The following is a 12,872-nucleotide window of genomic DNA, read 5'->3' as shown; positions in this document are numbered from 1 at the left end:
AACTCTGGAGGCGACTCTGGAGGAGCTGCAGAGATTCACAGCAGAGGTTGAAAAATCGGTTGAGGTTTTGATTCATGCAAGCAAAAAAAATAAATTTTTAAAGACAGTCATAAGAAGTCATATTTACAGTTTAACATGTGTTAGTAGGGGACCTATAAATGACAAATTAAGATCTATAGAGATCTTAATTTTGAAGAAATAATGAAAACCATGTATCCTTTTACATAATTTTTACATTTATAAACTACTGTATGTCACTCTATCACACAAAAAGAAACACACTGCAGTTTGTCTTATAACATGGTTGAATGTGAACACTTTTATGTAAGACACTAGTTTCTGTTTGGACCTGTGTGTTGAGACTGAATGAGAAAACATGTGTTCATACTCCTCGTGAAAAGAACTTGAAAATGATTCATTCTGCCGTTTGTTCATAAATTCAATAGACCTCTTCTAGTGATCAGGTATGAACAGAGAGCAGCTTGTAAAAACACACAGGCAGTAAGCTGAAGCCGTTGTTTGTAATGTTGCTGTTTGCACAGTTGGTTGAATAATCCAACGACTATCACCATGGATGATGAATAAGTTGGCATGCCTGTGCATTAACGCCGTTGTTATTGTCACAATGTCCCAATCTGTTTTCTTCCTGTTATGTAACGCAATTCATTGGAAGATGATGATTCAAATGAGCGACGCTGTTGTCAGTCAACTGCAACATAGACTCAGTCATTGAGTGAGCCGAACAGCGAGACTGAGAGTTTCTAGTCTTCATGCTTTTCTCTTGACAGCAGTGATTATGGACTCTGATAGTCAGCTGCAAATGCCACATGGAAAACACATTAGTGCAAACTGTGTCAGGCAGCTTCCAGGCTGTAGAAGTCTGGCCAACACTTACTCCCCACTTCAACGTCAAGCTGCAAAGCTGTAGCTTACAGTGGAGAGCAGAGTCTAAACCTTATACTAACTCTCCAACTTTATCCATCTCAGTTACCGTTATTATGGGAACACAGTTTTGATGGCAACATAAGAACGCAAAAAACGCTGCCGCTCTTCGGTAGGGCTTTAGGGTTTTGAAGCAGTGTAGAAGCTGTGGTTTTCATCCCTGCAAAGTCATTGTGGACTATTTAGTTCCTACAGACTCCCGCCTCATTCAGAGTGGGAAAGAGCTCCCCCCACCCTCCTCGCCATCCGCCATGTCTTTGATGTTGAAACAGCAGGTATAACTGATGTATAAGTTTCAGTAGTTGTCCTTCTCCGTCAAAAATCAGGCTCATTACAGAATTGTATTACTGGGAAAAACGATGGGGGCATGTGAGTCACTCTCATGGTTTTGGATGGGTCTGCAGGAAAATGTGGGTGACGTTGAGTTTCCCTCACTGGGATACGGCTTGGATGGAATAATGGAACAGTTGTCGAGTCCGTCTGGGAGAAAAAAGCATATTGATGACAGAGAGGCCTGTGGGAATCACTCATGAATATTAACTACTTGGGTTTAAAAACACATATGAATAAAAAATATATAAGATAAAGTCTTAAAGCGTTCCTCCATATTAATAGAGGCATCTATTAATATTAGATAGTTTGAATAAAAGACAGTGAGCAAATCTCTGTCATTCAGTTTATAGCTTATGCAAATTTTTCAGTTTCAGCTGAGAGCACAAAGGTTGTTTTTCTTTGCAAACTTTGTTAAATGGTTTCACACTATTTTGATAAGATTATGTCTTGTTCAAGTGCTTTGAGCTGGAATTTCGGAAGTTACATAAAGAGTTTACAATAAATAAGACTTGGGATTTGAATGCATTTCTTCACCCCAACTTAGTAATATTTGCAGAAGGAAAACATATGACTTGCTCTAATAAAGAGTAATATTCACACACACACACACACGCACACACACACACAAGAAATGAACTAAACATAAGTAAATAAATACAAACTGCATGGGATGCGTTTCATATGGAATTACAACCACAAACAAACCTGATATATTCACTATGTGTCTTTGCAGATCCTTCATGCTGACAGCAAAATATTGATCTCTGCCACAGAGGAACCATAACTGATCATATGCAGACTCAGGTAAAGCATTTTCTTTATTAAATGTCCTGATCAGAATCTTCTGCCTCAGTTAGGAGTCAGGATTATTTGTCAGTGGGAATGTGTTTTTTTTCCATGTTCCAGTGTAATCCTACATTCAAATCAATGCTCAAAAAAGTAGAAGCTGTGAACTGGAGTAAAATAACACACTACATTTCACTACATAGTCTACAATAGTATTGTAACTTGTGGCCCTCCCCTGTATGGTGCCCTTCTTCTGCTCTCCACCCCAACCAATTAAAATATTAGAAATTATCTGAGATTTTGGGATTGAACAAAGTGTATAATGCTATTCTCAGCAGTAAACAAAGGATTACCAGTTCAGCTCAGACATAAAACCAATAGAAAATTTTGCTTTGGCCACAAGCAGCAAATAAATTGCAGCTGTTTGTTTTTAACTGGCGCTCATGCAACTTCCTTTCTAATGAAGCCTTCACCAAATGCATTTGTGGCCAATTTAAGAAACCACCACTGAGTATTGTTATTGTGTCTCACTCACCAACAGCATTAAGGACTCTGCAGAATCTGTTCTTTCTTTGGTTGGTTGTTTTTTTTTCTTTTTTTCTTGGCATCAGCTGATTTTCCCCAATCAAGAGTTTCCACAAGGTTGGCATCAATAATATGCTCCAATATGGGTTCACTTGGTTAAAACAATTACTACGCAGAATGTGTCACCAGAACCCCACAAAGCTTTATCATTTGTTTATAAAGATAAAAGTGAATCTGCATGCAACTACAGCCTTCAATAAACTCTTAGCCTTCCCCAGTTTACCATGGTTTTATGTGGACCAGTAAGCTAAAATGCTAGGCTAATGTTAGTGCAGCTAGCATAAAATCACAGACCGTAGGCTAACTCCAGGTATTAGAACTGACAGGAATTTTTTTTAAATGGTGTGACCAGATCAGGAAACCCCTGATAGCATTATTCACTGTCTGACAAACATTTGAGACATATGGAAACTAGAAAAAGCAAGTTTGAATTAAATCATGTAGTAGTAAAAGTGATAAACAGCCCTGCTATTGATCAAGTCAGTACTGTTTGCGTCACAACAACATATCTTTCGTTTGCTGTTACTAAGAGACAGGTATGTCCCCCTGTCCCCTGACAACCACACAGAAAGGACCAAAGCACTTGATTCAAACACAGAGTGTTTCAATGGTGGGCTTAAACTCTCAATCATGAGGTGGCTGAAAAGGACAAGAATCACCAAGGAGACCACTGGACTTCGCGGTTGACATTTTTATCCTCATCCTGACGTCTTGCTCCACCCTCTGACTTGTGAACACTTAATGAGCTCATTAAACACTCCAATGCTCTTTTAGGCCTTCCCATCAACTTTAATTCTTCAATGAAGCCTTTCTGCAGTTCTTGTGAGAAAAATGATGAAAATGGTCAAACACCACTTCCCACTGCATGTGCTTTAAATAAATTGGAGCATCTTTTCATCACAGGCTTCCCTCAGAGAGGACAGTTATTCCCTGGAGAATAGCAGGACTGCTAACAAGTTCACATGACCTTTCCTCAGAGCGTTATTTATCCAGGGTCCACAGGAAGACACAATGCTGCAGAGTTCAGGCATTGTTTTGGTTCATCCATATTTTTATAATTTCCTCTGTGTGCAGCAAAGTGCGGAAGTAGCGAGCCATCCAAATGGCTCCCAGAGTTATCTTTCTGGGAAGCCTGACATTTCTTCAAGCCAGCACATCCTGACGTCTCCAGAGCATGTGGTGGTCATCTCCCCTGGACTCCCTACTCCTCCGCTGAGTCCGTTTCGCTCCACAGGACTGACATCTGGCGCTGTGAAGGTATGACATTCCCTGCAGGCTGTATTAATGTGATGCCTGTTGTAATAGTAAACAAGTGCTCCTCCCTGTGGAAAACGACTGCACTACATGCTTTGTACACACAGGCATGCATGTGCCAGTCACATTTACCAACTGTGTAAAAAAAGACTTAAAACATCTCCATGTTTAATTTGTTTTTCATTCGACTTTTAATCTAAATTAAATTCAATTTGGAGAACAATTTCAAATCAATAAATTATTTTTAAACAAAGTCACCATTTACAACCAGAAATATGCTTTCTATATGAACTGCAGGACTTATTTAGATATTTCTGTTTACTCAAGGAGCCAGAGCTTAATGGAGGAGGTCCAGTGACTCCGAGCTTCGGATCGTACTATGGACCTTCACAGTCGCAAGGTAAATTTATAATGTTTCAAATTTAAAAAGTTTCAAATTTTCACAACTGGAAAGCATTTTTTACTTTCCATTTGTAATTGGAACAGTGAAGTTCTGATTTCCCAATCAGAAAAATCAATTGAACCTTTAAAATCTGATTTTGTATGTTTTCGTTGGGCCCTGTCACTCAGTAATAAATCAGAAAAATAATGTGATTTTTTTTTTTCATGGCTGTGGGTATCAGGTGAACTGCCCAATGGAGTCCAGGGCTCTTCCACTTTGCCACACAGCTGGGCACCAAATAACGAGGGGAGGCTTATTAAGTACTCAGGAATCGGTCCAGTGGATGAGACGGGGATGCCCATCGCGTCCAGATCGGTAAAATACAAATAACCAGAACTTCTCGCTAAAACCTGCGCGATCCAACAACATGGTCAGGTTGATTTCTCTTGTCTGTTCTCCTCCCTGCACGCACCAGAGCGTGAACAAGCCCAGAGACTGGTACAGGAGCATGTTCAGACAGATTCACAAGAAGCCTGAGGGTGAGAAACTCTTCCTCGACTTTTTTTTTTTAACAAATGCAAACATGGAATAAATCCCACCGTGTCAGTATGTCAGCCTCTAATGAGATCATCGGGCAAACAATTTATTACTGATGCAAAAAAAAAAAAGAGCATAAACGTCTTCTGGCATTTCTGTTCATGAGGTCTGACAGTAATCCAGGCTCTTTTCTCAGCCCCTCCTAAGCGTTAATCATTCATCTCTTTCATGTGCCGTGAAAAACAATTTTTTTTTTACTACTATTTTATCAGGAATTTGGGTGTTGTTGTTTTAAAGAGATTTTTTGAATGTTTGTCTTATCTTATGAACTGGTGCCTTGAGACAACTCTCACCTTTCTGACTCATTTTATCAGTGACTAAAAATGAAAACAAATTATAGTGCAATATGAAACACTATAAAAGAAGTATTGGTATAATTTACCCCCCTCAAAAATTGTTGACAACTTTTAACATTCTGAATTTCTTAGAAGTACTGAACAAAGTACCTCTAACCAGTTCTATTTTTTATAATTTAACACATTAGTGCTTATGAAAATGATTACTACCCAGAGTACTGCAAAGATTCAAGATTGTGCAAATAGAGAGAATTTTCCGTTTGACCTTTTTTTTTGCTTTACTTTTCCTGTGGATGTGCTGAAAATCATATCTGACTTTTACTGCTGCGTTTTATAGTTGCGAAAAGTTTCAAATGAGTCTCTTTGTTTACTTCAACCAGAACTAGAGGACTCAGAGCGGTGGTCACCGGAACGTGAGTGGACCCAACGTACTGCTTATCCTCATTGCATTTTTTCTTTGGACTCTTCTTTCATGATTCACTAATCCACAGGGCTCCAGTCATCTGCAGAGAGAGAAAAAATCTTAGAAGAAGACAAGAATCTCTTTAGACTGACGCCGTATGGATCCCTGCCAGATTGGTGAGTTTATTGGATCTGATGAGACTTTTTCCAGTTTGCTGGATAGTTTTTAATTATTCTCCATTCAAGAAGACAAGCTCAAAAAATAACAATCTGAGATAGGCTGTCACTCACTTCACATCTTTATGCATTTTCATTACAGCTTAAATGTTTGGTGTTTTCACTGTGGTTGGAAAATAGAAGCCAGTGCCCTGCAGTCAAATCAAACAAATGAAAATAGGTCAAACTCACCTATTCTGCAGTGAGCTTTACATTTTTGGAAACACAGAATTTTACTTAAAATTGAAATTAATTCTTTCATTCTGTAACATATAGTGTCATTTTGATGTGCAGATTGCAGAGCTAGATCTAATTAAACATTTCATATAGATTTTATGCACGTTGCTCTTTCATGGCTGCAGAAGGAAGATGTTTCTCTTAATCTCCAGTCATCGGTCACTGCAGGAGACTGATGTGACGATTAGATGCTCGGCTCAATGCATTGTATGTTTTTCCTGATAATTTTGTTGCATTTTGAGCTATTTTTGTTCAGCACCTGTGTGATATGATTTTTGGTCAAAAGAAGTCATAGCTATCTTCGATCATAAATTACAGAGTGTACCTTATGATGTGTAAGCACAATGTGTTGTTTTTTCAGTGCAGCCAAACTCGAGCTTTGTATTGAAAATGAAATGATTCAAACCACTTGTACTCTTTGATGTGGACAACAAAAAACTGCTAAATTTGTTATCTTTCTCCTCCTGTTGAAAGCACGGATAGCGCCTGACTTACTTCTCCCAGCTACAAATCTGTGAAACATCTTTAGAGATAAAACACAAACTTGAAGTGTTGTTGTATGCATCATGCAACCTGATCAAGTGGAATGCCACTGTGGTTCAGACCACATTGCCTAGATCTGGTTAAAGTTCTGTTTATTTTTGAAATTTCCTCCAGTTTTACTTTATGGTCTTACCCAGAAAGAAGGTGTGTCTATCACCTCACCTTTGGTCACGATGTATGAAAACTATGCTGAGCTCTGAAATCAATTTATTTGTATTGCTTATGCCGTAAAGTGACGATATTGCACTATGCTGAGCCAAGTGCAAGTGTAACGTGGAGGTCCACAGGTGACTGAGTCAGAACGTATTGCAACCAACAGAAGGAAAAGTGAAGGATTTACAAATAAAAGAAATTGTAGAAAAAATAAATTTCCTCATCCGAATCAAGAAATGTTACACTGTTAGTCAGTCAGGCCTGTTGAAAATAAATTGATGCTTGTGCTAAAGTTCATGTGTTGACATTTTTTCAGCACCTAGAACCCAAGATCGTAACTCATCAGTGATTAGTTATTTTTACATCACACAGACGGCAGCTGACTGCTTTTGTGATTACCAACCCAAAACATCGCGCCAGTTCCTTTTCAGACAAAACGTGCTGCAGAGGCGAGTTTGGATTTGTTGCCACAGGCACTTACAATGACGCCGTGTTTAAGTTGTGTGTTTGCGTTTGTGTTGGGGTGTTACGTTTTAGGAGCGAAGATGTAGACAAGCTGTCTGACCCTGGAAAGCAACAACCTCAACCCAAGAGCATATTCGACTTTGAGCCTGACAGGAGCTCCGCTTCAGTGAGTAACAGCCAGGTATGGACCCCCCATGCCGTCACTTTTTAAATATAGACTCCCTAAAGCTCTGATTCCAACTCAAAGCCCACATCTAATTCTCCAGTCTTTAAATGGATCTAAAGTTGTTGTTGGCTCTAATGGCTGTATTTGTTTGCCGTTTTCCCAGTGAGGAGCTCATAAGCAGATTGGTCACCTTTTCTTGAAGGATTATTGTCTAACTCCTCAGATTACATCTTCTCATGCAATGCAACCTGTAAATACTCCCCTTTTCCAGTGTTCAGTCCTACAAGATGAGCTCAGTTATTTTAGTTAGTGAGTTCAACAGATTTTAAAGATAACTTCAGTCAAGAAAAGGCATGATCTCTGGTAGTTATCAGATTTTCTGCAGAGTGGAGTCTTGTAAACATTTTTTAAACGTTTTAATCTACTAATCTCATAGTGTCAGATTGCTGTAATTTAGTGCTGCTTATTCTGCACCGTCTCTTTTATTGTAAACCCTCTCTCCCTGTAGAGGTGTGGCGCTTCGAAGTTGTTGTTTTTGTTGTTTTGTTTTGTTTTGTTTTTTACACTGAAACACTGTGTTCTGGTGAACACATTGTAAGTTAGGTCTTGTGAAGAAAATAAATCTTTGCTTCTACTCCCCCCTGGGACCTGATGGGTCTTGTGATCTGTATTATGGTGTTAACCTCTTCTGGTGCATAATGGCTCGCAGCATGGGGACTTATTTCATTTTGTCTGTATGAACAATATTGTATCCCCTGGACGGTGCTTAGAAAAGCAGCTCATGGACCATATCAGGTGCTGCGCTGCTTCCGTGCGACATTGTAGACGGGTTGACTACAGTATGTCTGGCATTCAGAGAGATGAATTCAGCCAAGGTTTTTAAAAAAATGGGACAAGTGGTTTGCGGTTCTCAGTTTCAGTGCCTTTTATAGTCATGTTTGACAGAACCGGCAGCAAGAATAAAAGAAATATTGTTCAGCTAGTAAATGTAACAAAATGTGTTGGTTTGTAATTTGGAGCCCAAAATATGCTCTGGCAAGTTCTAAATGTATTACTTTGATGTCTGCGTTGTGGAATTTGACCTTTTCATTATTGGGTTAAAATGATTTTGTTGATTTATTGAATTTATTAGATGTCCACAAATTTGTGCCAAATCAGATAAAGCAGCGTTTTACTAACCAAAGTTTACATAAAGGACCAGGGTAGTAAGACATGCACTCAGCTTCTGTAAAGTATATTTTACTTTAAATACTCTGACACTTTAAAAGTTCACACACACTCACAGTTGGGATATATGCATTTGAGGCTTTTCATTATGTCTGTAAGCTAGGTTTTTTAGCTGAAGATAATAGTTTTCTGACTCTGGTAAGATATTTAACTGCTGCTATTGTCTCTAATGGTGGAGTATATGTTACTTGGTTGAATTTCCCTTGCATGGATTCTGCTTTTGATCATACACACCAATTTTTAGTAGCATTCATAATGATGTCTCTCAAAAACCTTAATGCTAGCCTGATTTATACATTTCTAAACAAGTCTAGTTGTGTCTTTGAGATCACTGTACTGCTGGAACACCAAACAGAGTCTAAGATTCAGCTGATTTTAGATGAAGATAAAACAAAAAAAAGGTAACCCTGCTCTTTGCTTAAAAACTAATTAAGAAACAACCAATTTAAATAAACTCTGCCAATTCTACCAAACATAGTGATATGCAGGCAGGTATAAAATGCATGATAAATTTAAAAACCTGTCCCAAAAGACACTCCAAATGATCATCACAATCATGTCATGATGCATAATGATGGGATGTAATTTTCTTACTGTAACATTTTAATGCTAATTTTAAATTAAATACAGCTTTATAAGGTTCATGCCTTATGGATAATTTATTCTAGTTTAATTAGAATTTTACAAAGCTGTTATTTAGGGATAAATTCCTGTTAAAAGTACTTATGGTACACCATATTGTGGTAGGTTATTATGAGCAAGTTCAACTCCAATCTGAGGCAAAAAAAATCAACTGCAGTGTGGTTTTATACCCTCTCTAGGTTCATTTGTCCCAGAAGAGACAGCCTGAGAAACCAGCATCCCCTTCCATTGAGGTGAGCATCTACAACATAAACTACATGTAGCCTTTCCTAACTTCTGCTAAAAATATTTCACTTTTTTTTTTAAGCTTAGAGAGGAAATTACAAGCTACAAATATCAGACTCTGTGGTAGTATTTTATTCTTGCATTCCAACACTATAATTGCTGGGGCTCAGGCCAGTCTGCAGTCTGAGCTGAGCCAGTTCGAAGCTGAGCTGGACTCGGAGATTCAGGGTCTGGAGAGGACACTTTCTCAGAAGAAGCAGCGTCGAGGCCGGGGTGAGGTACTGAGCCCCCCTACTGAATATCTTTGAACCACTCCCCCATCCTGCTTCTCTGTGATTTAGCAAAAATCCCAGCACACCTTCCCTCCCCACACCCCCAATGAAAGCTGTGTGAACCCTTTGCTTGCAAACTGTGAATATGAACGTTCTTTTTCCCTCTGATCTGGATGACTGCCTGAGAACTGCCTGCCTGAACTGCACTCAGACTGATTTGCTTTCTGATTCACTTGCTTGCCACTTCTCCAAAGCAAATGAAGACCTTTCAGAATAAGACAAAACCAAAGTAAATCTTTTTGATCAAGTTATTTGGCATTTTCTCTTTTCAGTTTCACAGCAACTTGTAGAAAAAATTCCCAGCCGAGTGCTTTCTTTGCTTTTTGTGCAATTGAGTCAAAGGAGAACTCACAGACAGCCCAGACAAACCGAGAGCAGGGCTGTTGTTTGTAGCAGAGGAGGATAGGACCCAGGGGATTCCTGCGCTCAGCTGGGAGTGGTCAGCACCTCTACTTTGTCTGAGTTGTTGTGAGATTTCCTCTGAGCTGTGAGAACATACAGAAGGCTGAGAGCCTCTGCAGAGAACAAACTGCGTGTTCACACACTGTTCCCTGTGCTTGCAGGAGGCCACAGGCAGGGATCCACTGGCTCCAAAGGCTGGCACCACCAACCACAGGTTAGTCCAAAGACAGCACAGAAATATAGTCATTTGATAAAAAAAAACAGGTGAATAATACAAGAAATGTCACATCTGAGTTTGTTCGGTGGCAGCTTTAAAAGTTTTTTGGTATGTTTGTGTGAGTTTAGATGCTTATGTTCTGTTGTATAGATGTGATATGCTGTAGTTTCATTCTCTCATGAGATATGTAAACAAACTTAGATTTGACTAATGTGCAACTTTAAAAGTCTCCTTAAAATACTATATTAAAGTCAGAGACACATATTCTGACTTTTACAAAGTGGCATCACCTGATTTATTACAAATTTTCTTCGCATCGTAAACGATTCATAGACATTAACCACCAACAATGCTTTGCATTAAGGGGTTGAAGCACATAAAGGGTAACAAATGTGTCCCGTTTTGTCCATGTTGATGTTACAATAATGCATTCCTCTCACCAGTTAGTGGAAAACGAAACAACATTTTTATGAAATAAGGCAGCTTGAGAAACTGAGTAGAAGCTTGATAAGGAGTAGTTTGAGAAGTGAAATTATTTTTGTTGTTTTCTGGTCAGGCCTTGGATTACACTACACCACTAGGACTGCATTGGTAAAAGTTTTGAATGACATACATATTGAAAGTGATGGATCTAGACCTTCTGCCTTGGTGTTACTTATTCTAAGTGGTGCATTTAAAAGAGTTAATCTTAACAGGCCAGAAGAATGAGTGGGATTGTCGGGTACTGTACTAAGCTGGTTCGGATCTTATCTGGCAAACAAGGAACACTTTGTGTCATGTGGAAATTATAAAGCTGGGTAAGGAAATGAATTGTGCGGCTCCTTACAGGGTTAGTGTTTGACCTCTTTTATTGAGCCTCTATACAAACTCCCTAATGCAGAATAGATAATACTCAAGCATCTGACAACACACAACTTCATATCTTCGAGTCACTTCATGAGCTGTTGTTATTATTATTTTCTACAACCATATAAATGAGCATTTGGAAGACTTTCACAGAATAAAATAAAGATACTTCTGTTGAAACAGGACACAGAAAAGCTGGTGCATGTCTTTATTTTCAGGAGTTTACGTTATTGCAAGATTGTCTTTTCTGGTCCCTGTAGCGTCCTCATCAACAACAGGAACATGGATCATATCTCAAATCATTCCTCTGGCTCTCTGTTAAAGAATACATTTTAAAATTATGCTAAAGTTCTCTAAACCACCTTGGATTGCCTTGTGCAATAAAGGTACAACATAAATAAACCTGCCTATCCTTGACATTATTTGGATTAAATCATTTAGGCATAAGATAGGAACATCTCGTAGAAAATAAATGTTTGCCTCTGTACGTAACTCCCCTCCTCCTAATCTTAGATATTACGTCATTGCCTTCCTGAAGTCCTCCTGCTGTTTCAGGAATCCCAGAACTGCATCTCTAGAGAACAACACGGTAACAACTAGCTGGGCATCTGCTAGATAAATATTTATGCTTTCCAAGTAAGTGTTGTAAAGCTGTCATGTTAGCCAGGCTTCATTTCAGTATTCTGTCGGTTCTTTGACAGAACAGGACAACATTCCACATTTCCTACCTTGCGTGCGACGCATTCCTGGATTCTTGGCTGTTGTTTGCTAAATTGAGCTCATGCACTGTGGACTTCTTCCAGTCCTCAAGGGATTTTTCTTTGGATGTGTAAATGTAAAACATACAGCGTCTTGGATTTTTCTCAGCTATTGGTGCCCAGCTGCAAACACAACACAATGATGCAGTGCCTCAAACAAAGCAAATGAGTTAAAAAGAGAAAAAGAGTCAAGCAAGGTGGACATTTTTGAGGTTATAAGTCATTTCCTATCCCAGAAATACACTGAGTCATTATTATGATCATGGCTATCATTAGAACTGCAAGGCAATTTTATATGTATAGCACATTTTCAGCAACAAGAAAATTGAAAGTTTGTTACGAGTCTATTCTCTGAGCTACAAGGGGCCAGTGTAGGGACTTTAGAACTGGGGTGATGTGCTCCATTTTTCTGGTTTTAGTCAGAATGCCAGCAGCAGCATTCTAGATCAGCTTCAGCTGTCTTGACTGACTTTTTAGGCAGAGCTGGGAAAACTCTGTTGCAGAAATCAATTTAATAAGGATAAACGCATGGATGAGTTTCTCAAGATCTTGTTGGGACATTAGTCCTTTAATCCTGTGAAGGTTCTTCAAGTGTTAGAAGGCCAGCTTTGTAATTGTCTTTATGCATCTTTTTCAACTTCAGGTCCGATTATGGCTCTCTAAATGTTTTTAGTATGTTTTTTTCCCCCCTTATTTACGGTATTACATCCAGCTGCAGACAGATGAGCAGCACAGGGAAGTATTTGATCCAAATGATTCTGACTCAATCTTTGACAGTTCTCAGTGTCAGAATTTTCAAAGCTTATTTAAATTATTGGTCATTTCTATGACAATCCTTTAGTAAAAATACTCTTATTATGCCATCA

General features: G+C 38.8%; 1 protein-coding gene across 7 annotated transcripts in view; it reads left to right on the top strand.

Annotated features, from left to right (window-relative positions):
• Positions 1 to 12,872, top strand: part of sorbs3 (sorbin and SH3 domain containing 3) — a 30,704-nt gene that overhangs the window by 9,957 nt on the left and 7,875 nt on the right. For 6 of the 7 annotated variants that reach the window (XM_044111243.1, XM_044111241.1, XM_044111244.1 and 3 more), the window contains exons 2-12: positions 2,009 to 2,079; positions 3,721 to 3,903; positions 4,228 to 4,300; positions 4,524 to 4,657; positions 4,758 to 4,821; positions 5,556 to 5,588; positions 5,667 to 5,754; positions 7,264 to 7,372; positions 9,406 to 9,459; positions 9,622 to 9,729; positions 10,347 to 10,399. In XM_044111243.1, the coding sequence (XP_043967178.1) occupies positions 2,068 to 2,079; positions 3,721 to 3,903; positions 4,228 to 4,300; positions 4,524 to 4,657; positions 4,758 to 4,821; positions 5,556 to 5,588; positions 5,667 to 5,754; positions 7,264 to 7,372; positions 9,406 to 9,459; positions 9,622 to 9,729; positions 10,347 to 10,399 (911 nt within the window). In that variant the 5' untranslated portion in view covers positions 2,009 to 2,067. The remainder of the gene's footprint in view (positions 1 to 2,008; positions 2,080 to 3,720; positions 3,904 to 4,227; positions 4,301 to 4,523; positions 4,658 to 4,757; positions 4,822 to 5,555; positions 5,589 to 5,666; positions 5,755 to 7,263; positions 7,373 to 9,405; positions 9,460 to 9,621; positions 9,730 to 10,346; positions 10,400 to 12,872) is intronic. The other variant, XM_044111246.1, reaches the window with a different exon arrangement.

The sequence above is a fragment of the Gambusia affinis genome, linkage group LG03 (genome assembly GCF_019740435.1).
Source record: "Gambusia affinis linkage group LG03, SWU_Gaff_1.0, whole genome shotgun sequence".
In the NCBI taxonomy this organism is placed as follows: Eukaryota; Metazoa; Chordata; class Actinopteri; order Cyprinodontiformes; family Poeciliidae; genus Gambusia; species Gambusia affinis.
This window is presented reverse-complemented; position numbering and strand designations above follow the sequence as displayed.